Raw genomic sequence first — 18,948 nt, forward strand, 5'->3', positions numbered from 1 at the left:
TTTCTCATTTGTATTGATTGATGATCAACCCTGTGGTGCAATCTGAGACACAGAAAGTTGCCGAGATTTAAATCATTTATGTATCGTTTTGAATTTCAAACATTTAAGGTTTAATGTTTTATGTTCCTCTTTTTACAGCCCCTGAAATCTCAATTTTCCATATTCAGTTTGAGAAGTTATGCTAAAAGTGAATAATCTAGAAATCAAGGTGGCACCCAGTGGCATGAATGTAGTTACACATTTTTTTGAGTGTGTAAATGTGGCTGTTTATTAATTTCAAAAAGCAAGTAGTGTTTGTGAAACAGACGAGAGGGAGTGCATGTGTATGAGTGTAGTGCAAGTGCAAGTGTGAACAAAGATCTGAATACTCTGAAGAAGTAGGTGTAAATGTTTCAATGATGTGTGTACATATTTCAGTGAGCTGAGCAAGCGTTACATTGTTTTCACTCTATATGAATCCCCGAAGGAGTCTCTCTCTCGCTTTCTCCCTTTCTCTCTCTCTCTCTCTTTCGCTCTCTGTCTCTCTCACACACACACACGAACACACACACACACACACACACACACACACACACACACACGCACACTCATATGATGATTCCATTGACTCTCTAATATATATACTAATATATACTAAGTAGACACATGGTGCCATAGCAGCAGAGGAATGCTGTTCTTTGTATAATTTAAAACACAGCAAAGGTTTTTTCTCATTTTCATATTTTGTCATTGTTATTTGATGTATAGAAAATGTGCTCACATTGATGTATTTGTGACACAGTCATTGAATATAGTTTGAATTGTGATTTGAAAGCTCATGATTAAGATTCTGATGCACTACACACTAAGTAAATAGATGTTCTTTTTAATTGCAGATCCTTCACAAAATTATTGAACTGATGAATCAATCATAAATGATACATTTTATCTGGATTGATCACATCTGTTCATTCTTTATACAGCATGTTGTAAAAATGCATAATATAATAAAGACTTTGCAAGCTCAAGCGTGATGATATGGTTTGTTGATATTTCCTCTGGGTGAATTATTGCATCATAGTATAATTGTTGCTAAATGTATTATTAATTTAACAGACAGCAAAGGATGTTTAAACATTTGAAAGCTTCACAAGATGTACTTACTTCGTAATATTCAGCAGTTTTCCATTGGAAACACACACACACACAAAGAGAGAAAGAGAGAAATGTAGCTTAGGACTGATGTTAAAAATGATTTTGTGCAGAATAACACCAAAAAAGCTCAAAGAGAGCAGGAGACAAAATTAGTTCTTTTCATTGCAAAAGTAAAACATTTCTATTTCTAAATATAATCACTGTGAAATATGTGCAGCCTGTGAGAAGAAGAGCGATGCGTCCCAGAAGAGGAGACGGATTTATTTATTCTATGTAGCCAGGAAACAAAAACATTACTCTGCAGATGTGTCATGTGATGCAAATGTTAGATCTATTTTCAAATCACAAACAAACTGATACAATTATTGTTTTCAACATTTAATGTCTCCAAATTAAGATTAAATTAAGACACTTTAGTGGTAATTTGGGTCTAAACTACAAAGCAGCAATCTGTCGATCTTCCATGTTGAATTATACAGAATGTTAGCAATGTTTAGACACATTTTGAAGATATTGATCTGATATATTTCATTTCGTGGAAAAAGGCTGATAGAAAAGGGAAAATGATGCGTATAATGAAACCATAGAAACACACGTGACCTGTTCTCTTTTTTATTTAAGAAGGTTTTGATTGGATGATGGGTTTGCACTCTGATGAGGAGCACAAATGCAACAACAGAGAATTGACTCTGCAAACTGTAGGAGTGGAACGCTGAAAACGATGAAAACAGCACGTGATAGATAGCTCAGTCGAAAGGTTAACGGTAACTCACAGACAAAACGTCTTGTTTTTAAAAAGTGCATTCACAAACATGACAAATACTCTCAACTCATGATGTCTATTTTTATGTGATACAAAATATGCATACCTGTTTTAGATTTGTCTGTATTTCTATACATAGATATTTCTTCAAAAGGATCACTTCTTTTTTCTTTTTACAAAGGTTAAAAGCAGGGTTTGTGGTCATAGCAGCTTCGGATATCTCTCGCCTCGTCACCATGTTACGTGATACACATAGTCTCGACAGATATCCAAATAAAATTTCACCATTTTTCTCTGTTGTTCAACTCAAACGACATATTGTCTTTATTGAAAGAGATATTCATCAGTGAAGCCTGCAGTTTAGAAAACAATGGATCAATAAAATGCTTGGGCCATTAAATATATGTTTGTATACCCGCTTTTTTTGTCAATATCATAAATACTAAAGACACAGGACAATATTATAAGACAATGCTGGGAGACTAAATGTAAAGATTAAAATAGTTCAAACATTATTTTTTTCAAGTTTTCTAGTTCATGAGAAAAAAATATCAGGCGAGCACAGAAACACTATATTTCAGTCTTCTCTTCAGTCTGTCCACAGCTCTTTTAGATCAAAAAGAGTCTGGGAACGCCTTTAAACAAATCTCTGTTCATTTGTTTTAGTCCTGTCCATCATAAATGAGGCAGCATCCTGGTTTTCAAAGGAATTCATAAAAGCAGTCAAACATACTGATAAAAACCAATAAGTACCATGCAAATCTTGCAAGACGACATATTCTCAAACAAGAGACAAAGTATTCTCCGTATAAGCGAAATATCAAGTGAGGAGGGAATGGGTGAAAGGCAAAGACCTCTAATCAATACTAAATACGATAGTTCCAAAACCAAACAAAAAATATTTAATCTGTACATAATATAGTACGCATGATTTCAGACCGGTTCAGCGGTTTCTGTCCTCTCAGTCCTACCTTGGAGCAACACTGAAAAGTCTTTAATTGATCCCAATCTCTTTGTTCTCCTCCATAAACCTGGAGAAGGGGCGGTTGACCCCGACCTCCAGACCAACCTTCTCCATACCCGTCATGGGAGGGCTGCCGCCGGTGTGAACCCGGTCCATTCCTGCAGGCAGAGCTCTCAGTGAAGTGAGTCCTGCACCGCCGAGGCTGACAGGAAGCTGGGTGATGCCTCCGTTCTGGATCACAGAGATCTCATTGTTCTTCATGGCCAGGCCGTTGGTGATGGCAGCTGCGTACTGGTTCCAGAAGCCTGGGTCCACGTTCATGGCCCGGGCCGCCAGATCCTTCTGGAACATCTCGCTGAACTTCATGGCATCACCGCCCAGCAGGGCCATGGGATTCTCCACGGACAGTCGTCGACCCCTTCGGGCGGGAGCGTTGTTCCACATGTGTGTTCCCATGTGAACCTAAAATAAGCATGAAAATAAAAAGAAAGTGTGTGAGAGTGCGGTACTACGCCACATCAGCACATACTACCGCTAAAGAAACATTTCACTGATGGGGATGGATGGGAAGAGGCCAGATTTTACTGTTACGCAAACAAGAATCCATTTGCTTTGGAAACCGTTGGAAGCATCTGTACATCCAGATTTGACAAAAAGCATACGGCTATGGACATACTCCTATATTGTGCCTGTATATATACTAAAATGCATGTAAAGGGATATATGATACTAAATAGATTAACATTGACTTAAATCATGAATAATGAATGTTTTTGGCACTCAAATCTGCGCAGCTATTATGGAGGACAAACAGTGAGGCGAAGCTGGGAGGGGGGGTGGGGTTGGGTGAGGTGACCTCCCCCGAATATGTTTAGCTACAACCACTCCCACCATCGGGACCCTCATTTATGTAGCGTTTGAATTGATGCTATGTTAAGCAGGCTCATACCTTCAGATTGCCCTTTGTGGTGAAAGCCCTTCCACAAATAGAGCAGGCGAATGGTTTTTCCCCAGTGTGTGTGCGCTCATGGATTTGCAGAGCACTGGCTGAAGAAAAATTCTTCCCACACGAGTGGCAGTTGTGCTGCTTAGGAGTGCGTCGTGGGGGTGGGGGAGCCAGCATGGGGTTGAGGCTGGGGCTCATGGTAGACTGCGGCGCTGCAGCAGGAACCTGGATGCCCATGGGAAGATGATGGTTGTCGATCAGAGATGTCGACTTGCCGTGTCCATTCATTTCCATTTTGATCATGTTTGATGCTGTGCTGGCCAAGTTAGGAGTGCTCAGGCCTGAAAGAGAAGAGTAACTGTTCATTAATAAAGGCTGATAAAAATCAAGTTATCTTTTTAATGTAAACATTTCTTACATTCATAGTCTTTATTTTATTATTATCACTTATTATCATTTTTAAATTATGGTTTGTCCTGACAACAAAAAAGCAGTACATGTTACTACAGTGGACATAATGTGTTTAGTAATACTTAATTTTCACTTTAATGGATAGATTTTTCATAAATAAAGTGTTCTGGTTTTTGCATTAAAGATTGCTTTATTTTGCACATACACACCTCTGTCTCTGTTTAGAAACAGCATGTTGAAGTGGCTCTCCTCCTTGATGAAGTGCCTGCCAGGCTGAGTGGCAGTCAGGTCAAGGGCCCCAGTGCCTTCAGTTGCAGAAAGTGGAGACGGGGTCTCTGATTTTTCCGACTTCACTGTTGCCAAGCCAGCTGTATTGTTCTCCTGGCCCTCCTCTGCTGCCATGGCACTGCCGTTGTTATTATTGTTGAGTGTAGCTGGGGACTTGGATCGCTGGCTCTCTGAATGGCTGTGAGCAGGGGACAAATGCTGCATAGAGCCAGAGGACTCAGACAAAGCTGGGCTACCCAAGCTCTGACCTTCAGCATCCCCTGCTGCAGACAAGGAATCAGTAGCAAAGCAATCTGTCTCCGCTCCAAAGTTGCTGCCATTCTGCATGGGCTTCTGACCAAATGAACGGGTCATGTTGGCAGTGGCGTCAATCATCTTCATCTGGTTCTCCATTGCAGCAATGCTGGAGATGACAGCGATTGGTGGGGAGATTCCAGGTGAGTAAGGTTTAGACGGGTCCATTTCTCCCTCTTTCAGGTCCATGTCATCGTCCATAGCCTGCTCCATCTCATCCAGAAGATCGTCGTCGTAATTGCTCATCGCGTCTAAACTCCTCTCATCAAAGGAGAGGTCAGTGTCCATCTCCTGGAGGCTTTCAGGCAGCGGGGTGTTGGGGATCTGTCCTCCCATGTGCATACGGATGTGCTGCTGCAGCACCACAGCGTTGGTGAACTTCTTCTGACAGATAGGGCAGGAGTGCTGGACACGAAGTGGAGGTTTGGACCTATGGACACCAAAGTGTGTTTTCAGGTTTCCCTTGGTGGTGAATGCCCGTCCACATATCTTGCATTTAAAAGGCCTCTCTCCAGTGTGGATGCGGTAGTGCATCTTCAGAGCACTCTGGCAGCTCAGAACACGGTGGCAGATGACACACTGGTTGGGGTCAGTCATCTTCTTGTCAATGTTCTCGACAAGTTGCTGCAACTTTGATGTCTCTGATGTTTGCATAGAGTCTAGGAGGCCACCAAAGGGAAACTTGGCCTTAAATTGGTCTGAGAGCATGGGGAGGACAGGATGGGAAACAGAGTTAGAAAGAGAGTTGGGGCTAGTGAGGGGTTCACTGATCTGGCAACTGCTGGTTGATGGGCTAGAGGTGACAGTAGTGGAAAAGACTACTTGGGTGACTGAACTTGTGATAGTAGTTTTCTCCCCCAGCCTAGTGGAGCAGTTTGGGGGCAGCAGAACAGCTTCAGGTTTCAAAAGAGGAGGTGGGTCGCCCCCAAAGTTAGGCTTTGGAGAAGGAGAAGTAGTGGTCATGCCCGAGTCGGTCATAATATTAGGTGACAGAGATGCACACTCGCTTGAGGGTGGAGATGGCCTCTGTGGGGACCTGCTGAGCGGAGTGAGGCTCGGAGACTCACCAAAACCTCCCATCATACTCGGCAAGGTGGGAGGGAGCTGGAGCCCGACTGAGGTGGGAACTGTGGGGAGGACAGGTTTGCTGTCTAGCCATGTGGTCACCGGTTTCTCTGGGGGCAGAGACATGCCATATGGGATGCCTGAGCTAGTGGGCACATTGTCCAGGTACTCTGGCACAGGATAGGGGTTCATTTGAATATGTGGATATTTCTCTTTGTGCCTCTGGAAGTGAACTTTCAGATTCCCCTTGGTGGAGAAACGGTTGCCACATATGTTGCATTTGTAGGGCCTCTCTCCAGTGTGGGAACGCAGATGTATCTGTAGGGCGCTGTCACTGCCAAATACCTTGGCACAGAAGCGACACTTATGCTTAAAAAAGGGGTCCTCGGAGGTGGGCTTAGTGTCAAACACAGACACATTTGGGGGCTTCCCCTTGCGGTGCTTCATCAAAGCGGAGAGGGGGTCGAGAGCATTGGCTGTCGCTGCTATGCTCGCAAGCGGGTTGGGGAAGATTACGCTGCTGGGGGAGCTGTGAGGTATCAGCGGTAGACTGGAGGCCGAGCTCAGGAGGCTGCTGTGACTTAGCGATGGAGGAGTGGTGGAGTTCCTGGAAAGAGCTGAGCCGCTGCTGATACCCCCACCTCCTGTTACACTACTGCTGCTGCTAATGTTGCTGTTTGTGACTGACGACGAGCAGGAAGGAAGCAGAGAAGACAGTCCAGTGCCGCTGGGCGGGGGAAACACTGAATTATTCGAAGACAAGTTGGAGATTGAAGCATTAGACAGCTGAATGCCACTTTGTGGTGTTTGAGAGAGGGGTCCATCTAATGCTGAGGTCAGAGATGAAGGGCCTTGACCATTGAGAGTGGCGGGCAACCTAACTGGCAGCTGATGGACAGGAGGAGTGATGAAGCTGTGCAGCTGAATCTGACTTGGGACAGAGGGGACACAGGAGGGTACAGCCCCTTGGGTTCCAGCAGCACTGCTGTGATGGGTGTGGTGGTTAAGAGCTGGCTGTGAGGCCGGCTGTCTGTTCATCAGAGCCACCTGACTGCGTATTTGTTCGATCAGCTGCAGCTGGTGTATCTGCTGCTGCTGCAGGGCCATCAGCTGGTCCAGGATCATGGGAATGGCCATGGTGGAAACCCCACTGCCTGCTGCTGCCCTTACACTCTGTGAAAACTGGGCCACAGCAACCCGGGTGCCATGCAATGTCTCTAGGGTAACATTGGTACTGGGCATGTTGTAGCTTGTAACAGTGGCGGGTGTGTCGTCGTTGAGCTGAGGTAGCGAGCCGTCTGGCTCAGGGGATGCCATGTCTCTCTCTTCAGGATCCAAGTTTTTGTCAGGGGGAGAAAGCTCCAGCTCCATCTGTTCGTCCTCTTTCTCCAGGCCAGTGACCCCGTTTAGGCTTGGTATGTCGAGGATGTCATCAGCCTCTCCAGTGGGACTGTGGTTGCCCTGTCTGGGGTCCTCACTGTCAGCCTGCTCACTGGTGCAGCTGGGTGCAGGGGAGGGCTCTGTCGGGTACTCCTGGGTGGGGATGGGTGTGCCCTCATTGTCATTCACTATGAGCACCAGTGGGTTCTTGGTGCAGTTTTTTAAATGTTCACAAAAGTCTGACCACTTGAAGAACTCAGCACAACACTTCTCACATACATGGGTCTCCTCACTGCCACTGCGGCTCTCATTCCCACTGTCAGCATCATCCAGCACATCACCACGGGCTAAGGAGTGAGGGAGGGGAGGTCAGGGGAGCGGAGGGGGATCGGGGAGGAGGGAGGAGGGAGCAAAAAAAAGAAGAATTAATGAATAAATAATCAATAAAGAATCCACACATATTTTGTGGTGCAGTGCTGCAAAGATTTAACCTCTGATTTTTCTTCTCTCTTTTAACATAACCAAAATCAATATTCTTTTTATTTTTTTACTCTGAACAAATTGCCCTAGTTCACCAATTCTCCAGACCCTGGTTCGCACATTCTCACCCTCTCCAAGAGCCAGCTAATAATTTTCTTTGTGCAATCCATCAAATTATGAGGGCCTATCAATTGTGGATACTGCCGCTTAATGAAATTCCATACAACCTATTGATTTCCAATGTTTCATACAATTCACAGCTGCCTCATCTGTTGGGTACAAATCAGGACTTTGATGGCCCCATTAGGATTCCCCTCTGCTATCAAGCCCCAATCATTTCCACCTGAATTTCAAACGCCTGGGCCTTTCCATTTAGCACTGCTAAGTAATACAAGGAACTCCATCATGTGATATATGATATGTTTGAGGAGAGGACCATTATGTTGTCAAAAAATAACACAATTTGTTGCTTTGTTTAGTGTTAAATTTCATAACCCCTGCAAAAATATGTGTAGAAAGAAAAATCCTCCGCTTCACTTTATCTCTCGCTCCCTCAGCCTATGATCTCTGAAATGAGACGCAACAAATTACATACAATGCCATGCAAGCAAAGACTCTGATTAGTTACACATGTTTAATCACAGTTGCAGGAAGCCACTTCCTCTTTCACATGCAACCATCAAGAGTCAAACAAGCTGGTGTGAGCTCGGAACATGGACCTAATTCACACCTAATCAAAACCAGGGAAAATGGCTTCCCGTGTGTGTTTATTTTCAATGTTCTGGGGTTGTGTGTGTGTGTGTGTGTGTGTGCGTGTGTGTGTGTGTGTGCGCGGTGTGTGCGCAGTGTGTGCGGTGTGTGCGTGTGTGAATGCGTGTGTGTATGTAAAATAAAACGAAAACTTTTTTGCACTAAATACATGCATGATGTTTTTTGACCTTATGACCATCTTCTGTATTTTGCGTTCATTCTATAATATTCATCCACAAATAAAACTCTTTTGCTTTCATACAAGCAATAATATGTTTTTAAAAAGTGTGTGGATAATTGGAATGTATGGGAAACACAAACCAATCATATATACAAAAAAGGCTTCAGCTAATACTGATGTGCTTTTACAATTGATTGGAGGAGCCGCACAATAACAGTAAATATCGCACAAAATGGAACACCTGTCATTTGGAGTAAAGGAACATTGCTGTCATTTTTAGAGACGCAAAAAAGAAAGTCCATTTTACCTTGAGAACCCTGATGTGAAAGAGCTTAAAGAGACACCACGAGCAGCATTATCTAGGAAACATCCAAACCAAACCCACTAAACGCGTTCCCACACTCAAGAGTTAAGATGTTTCTGTGAGTAAGCTTGAGATTCATGTATGTTTAAGCTCATCTTAAAGGTCAAAGTGGAATGGGTCGTGATGAAGCAGACACACAGCATTCTTGCCAATTACAATGACTCATTACCTAACAAATTCATCACTCCTCTGTAATTTCTGGCCAAAGGCGCTCTGAGCGATCATGTCCTCGTGTGTGTGTGTGTGTGTGTGTGTGTGTGTGTGTGTTTAACTTCATTCATTACCAACAGAAAGCTCTACATTCTCACCTTCACTACGAGCAGAACAAGATATTGTTTTTTTCCCCTCCTACGTTGTCCGGGTAGATTAAACTAATTAAGCAACAAATATAAAAAAATAAAATGAATGAGATCAAACATAATCTGGCAGCTTTTGGCAAATTGTTATGACGGTAAAATTAAAAACAAAAATCAACAACAAGTGAAAAGGAGCGAGCGACTGGAAAAAGCAGTGACACGTGACAGCAGGATAGAAATCTCTTTAGTCAAGCAGCGGACAGCAGAACTCATTTCCATAATTGGGGGTGGAAAGGTCAACGCAAATGAGTAGGCATTGTGTTGAGCTGATTAGTTATTAGAATGGTATTACTGTCAATCTCTTTTATTCATTCATACAATTACAAGTGGGGACCTTTATATGCTTGTGACCTCACACACACATGGACAAATTTCTTTCTCACACACACACACACACATACACACACAAATGTCTTTCTCTCTCTCTCTCTCACACACACACACACACACACACACACACACACGGATACATGAAGATTAGCACTTAAAATGGTGATGGACAAACACGCCGACATACACAAAGATTTCTGCAGTCACTCGAGGGTGTGTGTGTTTGTGTGTGTGTGTGTGTGCTCAGGCTCACTTTCTGCACTGAATTTGTGGATTCAACAAAGCATCTTCTCAATATAAAACAATGCTCTTGTCAGATGTTTTCTTTCCTTTTTGCCTCATTCATTGAACTGTCAAAACAATCTTCTGAAGAATTTAGGGAGATTAATTCTACAATTGCAGCACTTCATATAATATGAATGAAACATCTGATGAATGACACAGGATATGATGTGAATATTTTCAATGCAATAACTTCATTATTTTCATATTTGACTGTAGTAAAAAGTCTTTGCAGTACGTTTGCGTTGTGCAGCTCTGCAAAGGCGACATTTTGCGGTCGTGTGAGTGTTGTGTGCTTGCAAGATAGTGAGAGAAGAATGATTGTGTGTGTGTGTGTGTGTATGTGTGTGTGTATGGGGGGTATTGATTTTCCTATAGCATGAGAAAAGGACCAGATGAAAAAAATCCAATCCGTTTTTCATACCTTTAAGAGTCTTCATTTACTCAGATGCAAATATTAAGCTGAACACGGTCAATAGGGGGATTGTAGACATTGAATCTGTGCGTCTGCTATCTTGCTCAGCAATCTTTGGCATGCTAACTGAAACCGCTAATCTGACTAATCTGATATTATATCTGATGAGGTATTCATGCTTGCCACTGATTCGGTGAAAGCCACAGAGACGTGCATTGAGCAATTACAAATTCTCCCATTCTTAACAATTTCCAGATTCACCTAACGGACACACGGCAGCGAAAACATTAACTCAGCCGCAAGGTTAAACCAGCACTGTCTCATTAATAAAAGATAATTTCAGCCTGTTGTAACAGATATTTAAACAATTTGCACTTTCTTCATCATACTGTGATATTTTTAGTTTCATTTGCATACAAGGAGGCAGAGGAAGAGGAAGAATCTGTGAGCAGTCTGTGCACTTACAGCCTTCCAGGAATCACCCCTCCCTCTGCCCCTTTAAAATGCTTTCTTCTCAAGCATCTGAGGATAGCTTAAGACCCTTTAAGACAGATGCATCACTATAGGTCCGACCTCAGCTAGGAGAGAGGGAGGAAGAGGGGGAGCACAAATAAAGAGAGGCCTGCTAGGGCCAACAATGCTGGAATTCCTGTACCAATTACTTCCCCCCTTATATCCTCCGCCTCTACGTGTTCTATACAGGTTTGGGAAGGGAATAATTATATTTTCTCATATTACTGTAATTCAGTTTGAACATATACCTTTAAATGTATTTTTTTCATTTTCACATGACTGCAGACTTTCAAGCATGATTTTTGCTATTCTCTCTCACCTCTAATTCTTCTCCTTTTCACATCTATTTGCTCCTGGGGTTTGATGACATATTTTGAAAATTAACTAAATGTCAAATATACAGTGTGTAAATTTTATTCTTGAATATTTCAGCAATATATGTGTGTGCTTGTAAATGCAAACTGCATCGCCACAAATGACTTAATGTATCAGTACAGAGGCTTGGATGTGCTCAGCATAGTGTGTGTGTGTGTGTGTGTGTGTGTGTGTGTGTGTGTGTGTGTGTGTGTGTGTGTGTGTGTGTGTGTGTGCGTGTGTGTGTTTGTGTGTGTGTGTGTGCGTGTGTGTGTGCGTGTGTGTGTGCGTGTGTCATCCGCCTGGTCAGCCCTGCTGCAGAGTGGTACAGTCATATCTGTAAGAACAGAGGGGGCTTTGTCATTGCCTGCAGATGTGGAGCAGCCAAAACATTAACGATTTGTTTGTGTAAGCATTTGCCATACAGTATTCAATGACGGCACTCTGTCCAGCTGACAGTGTCACCCGTCAAGATGGCTCGCTCGGCCTCCCTCCCTGGATGAGGCATTCTTCACCGAGGAAGAGGATTTTGGATCTCATGTATGTTCAGAACAGTGGAGACTTGATAGGTTCAGTCTCATATTAAACTATTTTTGAGACAGTTTGATGCTGTTTCTGATATTTAAAGGGCTATTTCCCTCTTAACACCCAGCACTAAACTGTCACAAATTGTGCCATAACAACCTTTCCAACGCCAACCCTCTGCATAAATAGGTACTAAAAAAGGCTGCCCTTCACTTAATGGCCTGCTGGCCCCTCTTGCATCCCTAGAATCCACGGGCCTGTTCACTGTTAAATAGTCCCTCTCCTCTGTCTCATCCTTCCTCTCAATCAGGATGTTATCTTGCTTGTGTGTGTTTTCAGTGCTGAGTAGTAATTAAGACAGCAGCCATATTTGAGTGCCTTCTTGAAGACGTCTTGGGCATGACTATGTGGGTGGTCCACGGGCCTGCACCCAATGGTGAGAGGGGATTAAAACAAAAGCCAAACAAAGCCCCACTGCAGGGGGAGTGGGCAACATGCATGCTGTCACTGTTTTCTCTCGCTATAGATCTTTTTTGCAGCTCATAACTCCGTTCCTGTCTTAAAACATTTCAGTAAAAGGTTTCGTTTAGAGGTGATTAAGCGTTGTGTGAGTTCGTGTACGTGCGATTTTGTCTCTGGCTTACGCTGCCGTTGAAACCTGTCAGACGCAGCTGCTGTCTGAACTGTTCTGTCACATCGGGGAAACATGTTTGTGAAAGCAGTTTGAATAGTTTCCACCGATATTTAATGTGAATTTTTACAGTGCCAAAATTTTGTGGGAAATTGGCTTATTGGGGGTTCTTGTTGATCCTGGCAGCTGGATGTACCTCCCACAAAAAAAATAGGGATTTAACTTTGGAATTTCTTCTCAATACATTTCACTTTTACAAATAGCTGCAAGGGATGAGTGTGTAAGAAGACGATGGAGTCTTACAACCTCCCTCCTCCTCCTCCTCCTCCTCCTCCTCCACCTCTACACACACACACAGCACATGCATACCTTCAAAGACGCTACATGCGGAGGAGGTGGTGTTGAGATGAAAGGCCCGTCACTGTTAACACTTTCTAGGACACGAGTAAGCTGTGCTGCCAAGGTCAGCGCCGCACATGTTCTAATTGTACAAGGAGCTTCTAGCTGCTGGACCTGGCTGGCCGGGCTAGACAAAGGTTAAGTCAGCAAGCTTTGTAAACGCACTCCTAAGCAGACCCCCCCATCACCCCCTACTTCCCATCCTAAAACACACACACACACACACACACAACCCCCACCCCCCTAGGGGGCAAGTGTCCAGGTGGCCTGAGGGGGAGACAACATGCCAGACGAGAGCTTGTTGGCACTATATATACCCGTCTTTTCAAGGTTGTAACGCATTAACGAATCCTTATCGAACTGTACGACAATATCTCCTCCTTAAAAGAATTTCACTTGAACAAGGTCTGATCATATGGAAAGATGAATAACATGATGTGTGTGTCCTTCAACACGATCTGAGCATCATTCAGATGTGTGTGGTTTTGTTCGTCATATGGATTTTATGTTTAAATGAAACGGCCACCAATGATCGGAACTTCTGAATTCCTTTGACGCTATATGCACTGATTTGTAAAGGCAAGTAATCAATAGTGTCGTCACAAGCTGCAGCACGGCAATAGGCAGCGGAGAATCTGATCATGCTGCAATGATACACCGACTGTCAGACATTTGTAGCTTGTCTGTAAGGTGGCTTTGGATGAGACATGGTATTATTAGGTTTATACTAGCGTGTATGGATTGACTGTGCAGTGCCGAAGGCTTGGGATTGTTTCACTGCAACGTCTGTCCTGGAAACAAGACGGTCAGTATGCTGCTGCAACCAGGATATGCAAGAACTTTAACATTCCACGGCCACTTCCAATTTTAAGCACAATGGCATAAACAGTATAGTTTACCCACAATGCACTCTGTGTGTGTGTGTGTGGGACATACCTCTATCAATGTGGGAAAATGTGAGCTAAAATAAGGAAAAATAATCTGTGTGTTGGTGCAGTGACTTCAGAAGTACGCCAAATCTCTCCTCTTATCGATTTGTCTTCTGAACGTGTTTGTGTTCAGACAAATGTACTAATAAATGTGAAGGAAAGACGAGCTGCATGTACATGTACAGATGGCAAATTTTACAATTCGAACTTTACTTTTCAGTCATCGGTGATCCTACAGGGGAGCAACCTGATGGATACCTCGTATCTCTGATCCAAATACTGGAGAGGTTATCTCAACACTGAAACAGAGACGATATTGGTGTCAAAATGTGCATCGCCCTGATAATACAAATCAGACAAAAGAGACAACGGCGATCAGTGTGATGTCCCCTCGCACAAGAATTTCCTCATGCAAAGAGCTTCTCCCGAGCGATTACATCACGCGTCTCTATGCAAAAGGCGCCCTGCAAACTGGATGTGCTGGTGTTTGAGTGTGTGTGCTGGAGTGAGGGCGTATGTATGTGTGTGTGTGTGTGTGTATGTGTGCTGGCCAACATTGGCCAAGATAGCAGAGGTATAAATAATAGCAGTGATTTGTTGAGAGCACTAAGCTTTATGGATGGACCACTCGACAAGAGAAACTGTCCTCAGTGTCTCTGAGAGAACAAAATGAGACTTCATGATATCAGATTGAGCTGAATGTGACAATGTGAAAAACAGGCAAAACTAGAAATATCACAAAAAAATTATAATTTTCTTCCTAACACCTGTTTCATGTTCAGGGGGTGTTTGTATTTTCACTGACATGGAAAGGTAAATTAGCTTTCCATGACAACTGACTGTACAAAAACACATCAGTCATCTGTGATAACTATGATTATACAAATGTGCCAATTAAATTAAGCACATTTATAAACACTGAAAACTAACTACACACACCACCTGGCATTTGCATGATATATAAGGAGATGAAATAAAATCCCTTACACAATCTACCATTCCTATAATTCGTAAACTTCAACACTGCAACGATCATTAAATGCGCAGGGGAAAAGTCTGCAAGAGTACAGAATAAAAAAAGAAGAGCGAGTCTTTTCACCGAGCCTGTCAACCGAGCTTGTCGACACTGTGAGCAAAAGGGAACAAATCAAGTGTGTTAAATTCGTGTAAGGGGGGTAAACAAAAAACATTTCCATAACAAAAAAACAAGTGTTCGACCTGCAACACAATCCGCATCTCGCTGCACGGAGAGCCAGCAGGCGCTCAGGGACAAAAGACAAGCAAGCCAAATAAAAAATATACACGGAACGGATTTTGATTTTACAAATTTTGATCATGAAAAATAGATTGGATTCCACTGATTCGCTTATTTCTGCGGAATTCCGAATTGGAGATCAGAACCAAATATTTTCCAACTTATCAACAGACTGTGTGTGCACTGTGTGTGTGTATATATTTCAAAGTCAACGCGATGAGGTGATTTTGTCTCTATTTATAAAAACAACTCATAGATATTTGACATTAAAAACGATTCAATTCTTTCTAGTTTGTAACAGGCCTTTCAAATGGGCCTCCAGCACGAAGATGTACATACTGTAAAAACTGTATTAAATGAATAACTCAATGTTTCTATTGTGCAAGGGACTTTAACGAGACGCAGCATCGGCGACCTGCGAATATAAAGTGACTGAAAAGAGAATTTGTCTCTGGAAGGTGAATAAATAAAACATAAAACGTTATCCTGAAAAATTGTCAAAATCCAACTCGAGATCGTGTGAAGAAAAAGTTATAATTTAGTAAATTATAAATGATTGATTTGTCTAAAATCCCCTCGATTTACTTCTAAATAAATAAAATGAAGATTCATATTTTATTTCCTTTTAAGTTGAAAGGAAAGGAAAGAGTTTTTGTCTATAGTTGTTCGAAAACAAAGTGAAGAGGAGAGAAGAAGAAGAAGAAGAAGAAGAAGAAGAAGAAGAAGAAGAAGAAGAAGAAGAAGAAGAAGAGTGAACAAACAAAGCAGCAGCAGAGGAAGAAGTTGCAAAGCTCCCAGATGATGGAGGTCCACTCACCGTGCTCGGAGATCACCCCGGCTATTGCGGGCTCCTCATCCGACTTGAGGTGCTGCGGCTTGGCTTGCTTGCGTCGGGACATGGCGCTGCTGGTGTCAGTGCTGCTGCTGCTGCTGCTGCTGCTGTCTCTGCGTTTAGCAGATACATCAGCGACGAGCCAATGAATCAACACACATAAAGTTCGCAAATAGTCTGGTAGCGGAGACAGGAAGAGGAAAAAAAAAATGTGAAATTAGCCGATGAGGCTGCTGTCGCTTCTGTTGCTGCTGCGCGTTGGATTGCGCATGTCGGTATAATAATTATGATAGTGAATAATGCTTTGCGATTAATGGCACCGTGTGAAGGTGGGGAGGATTGGCTGGAGTCCAGCGGACGCGTTGGATATGGTAATGAGGGACGGACTAAGCAATTAGCCGCTTCACTCTCAGACTTTATCCGTCTCTTTTCTCTTTACTATCCAGCCTCCCCCAGCAACACAACACGGCACAACACAACACGACAACACACCGAGTCTCTCTTGTTCCGCCCCGCACTCAGGGGGGTCTTCAACTCTTCAACTGGGGAACCTCGACTCTGTCTGTCTGTCTGTCTGACTGCCTCCTCCTCCTCCTCCTTCTTCTTCTTCTTTTTCTTCACCGCCGCGTTTGCCTGTCTCTCATCTTCATCACGTCCCCGACCCCTTTATGATCTCCTTCTTTTGCCTCAGAACTTCACAAAGTCTCTTTTTTTAATAGCGTCTTGGCTCACTTGTCCTACTTTGTGATGAGATAACTTTCTCTGTCTGTCCCGAGGCTGAACATGCACCAAACCTTCTTCAATTGGATTGTGCGCGAGTCGAGTCGGAAGTGATATTTACTGTCTCTCGGTGATGTTTCGGGGGCGTTCAACTTTTCTCTCGGTGGACATCTTTCCGGTAAAGTAGTTGCCGTTTGGTTCGGTGACCGGCCAGTCAGGAGAGTGAACGGGACGAGTAAAGTTCTTGACAATGGTAATAAATTGTTACCAGGCTCGCTTCTTAATGGCGCAGCTCCGCTCTCCAAACTTTGACGCGCGCGCGGCTGCCGAGGAAGAGGAGCCCACCGTGTTAGCGACAGTCCTTCGTCAAGTGTGTTCAAAACAAAAAAAACTACTTCGTCCCGTTCGCTTCACGCGTATACGGGAACGTTCAGTGAAGTTAACCACCGTCCTCCTCCTCTTCTTCCTCTTCCTCGTCCTCCTCCTCCGCGGTTTAGCTCCCCCCGGATCGCGCGTCTCCAAAAAAGTGGCTTATTCTTGGGGAGAGTTGGCGACCAAAAACGCGCACACGTAAACGCCGCTTTCGGACGGGGAAACAAAAAGCTTTCAGTCAGTGTCTCTTCCTCTTCTCTTCTTCCCCGAGGCCGAGTCTGAAGTGATCTCTCTGCTGGCAGCCCACTCGTGTCGGTGTCTCGGTGTCGGGCATGGCTCCGTGTGTGTGTGTGGAGGGGACTGCGCTGTGTGTGTGTGAGTTAAAACCCCAAGCCAGCAGAGGTTCAGCCCATTGCTTCCAGCCACCACTAGGATGTACCACGCCGTTACTGTTCAGTGGACAGTCAGTCCTCACACTCCAGCGTGTCTACACCCATATTTGACCTCCTCATCATACAATATCTCACATCCTTATCAACATTACACTAAGTATTCTTAGAAAAAGCCTCAATTTTAAGTCTTTCTATAGCACATTTAAGACATTTATATCAACTTTACCCCCGGCTAGTTTCTGGGTTTTACGCACGACGACGACCGGGAATGTTTGCCTGCTGATGCCACTGATAGACTAATTATTTACTGTAAAAATGTAAATGTATTTTAAAGGCGCTGAGTTAAGATTGTAGGCCTCATTTAAAACACGACACAAACACACACAGCTCGTTTTTTTATAATCCGTGTGTGCGCATTTGGAATTCCTGTTCCATATGTGAATCATTTCCATAAAGATGATGGTGCCAGCTCGTTATTGAAGCTGAATAAACATACCAACCCGTTATTTAGCTAATTATTAATTGTGTTAAAATCTCAGTATGCATGAGTTTACTGTGTGGGAGGGGGCAGGTCGGAGGGATGGACGCCGAGTTTGCTTATACATTAGCAAAAACAAAAAAAAGTAATAAATTGTGGATCGTTATTTATTGAACTAACGTCATTTACACCTCTGATGCATGAGCAGTTAAGATTTTTTGTGATTTTTTAATTAAAATCCCCTTTTGTATTACACTGTTAATTCAAAGGATGTGGAACAATCACACCATATCGTTGATGATTACAATATTATTACAATTATAAACAAATCCAAACACGTGAGTCTGACCCTCGCATGTGTGTGTGTGTGTTTACCAGCAGACATAAAAACAACACAGTTCCTTAATTAATTAGAAGGCATTTTTAATGATTAATCCTGAGTTTAGAGCTGCAGCCCCCCCCCCCCCCCCCCCCCCCCCCCCCCCCCCCCCCCCCCCCCCCTCCCATCACCCACCCACCCACTTGTCTATAGTCCCTGGTGTCCATCTCATATAAAAGACAAATCTGTTGATAACGACGTCATCCTGCGTGCAAACTTTCCCTTTTTCTACTTTCCCCTTCTTCCATCATCCCTTTAGAAGTAACGTCCAAAAGCCCTGTTATTATCTGGTATTAATAGATGCAGCCCCAGGAAGACAAAATCAGCTATTGATAATTGCAAGGAGTATACGGCAGCTACTGTATCGATCGGCGTGTCCTCCACTCCCCTGGTACAGAGAGATAAGGAGACACACTCTTTAGAGCAATATAATTTCTTTTGACCAATCTGCTTGCTACAGACTTATGATGAATAGCTGGAGTGGCTGAAGTCCTTTATCACCAAAGTTACCCCCTTGATATAATATTGATTCTTTATAACTAGCTCGCCACACAAAAATCAAACTGTCCACTTGGCCATCATCATCATCAATATCATCACAAAGGCGGAGGAATGAAGATCCCCGCCGCCTTCTAAAGGAAGCTTTCACAATCTGCGCTGTAATCTTTATTTTGCTGATGATGAAAGGAGAGAGGAAACGAGGCGAGGTGCCATTTAAGACGAGGTGCCATTTAATCCGGGTTAGGACACACACGCACACATGCGC

The 18,948-nt window shown here is 43.5% G+C and overlaps 1 protein-coding gene across 1 annotated transcript; it reads right to left on the reverse strand.

Moving 5' to 3' along the window:
* Window positions 1–1,732: 1,732 nt before the first annotated feature.
* sall3a (spalt-like transcription factor 3a) lies at window positions 1,733–15,908 on the reverse strand. Its single transcript, XM_076150347.1, has 4 exons — window positions 15,827–15,908; window positions 4,428–7,592; window positions 3,811–4,148; window positions 1,733–3,323 (listed from the first exon to the last, which is right to left on the reverse strand). Exons 1-4 carry the CDS (start codon window positions 15,906–15,908, stop codon window positions 2,892–2,894), a joined length of 4,017 nt encoding a protein of 1,338 aa, XP_076006462.1. The 3' UTR covers window positions 1,733–2,891.
* Between the last annotated feature and the right edge of the window lie 3,040 nt (window positions 15,909–18,948).

The sequence above is a fragment of the Genypterus blacodes genome, unplaced genomic scaffold (assembly GCF_046128005.1).
Source record: "Genypterus blacodes isolate CSIRO-AG114 ecotype Tasmania unplaced genomic scaffold, CSIRO-AGI_Gbla_v1 ptg000052l_1, whole genome shotgun sequence".
Classification (NCBI taxonomy): Eukaryota; Metazoa; Chordata; class Actinopteri; order Ophidiiformes; family Ophidiidae; genus Genypterus; species Genypterus blacodes.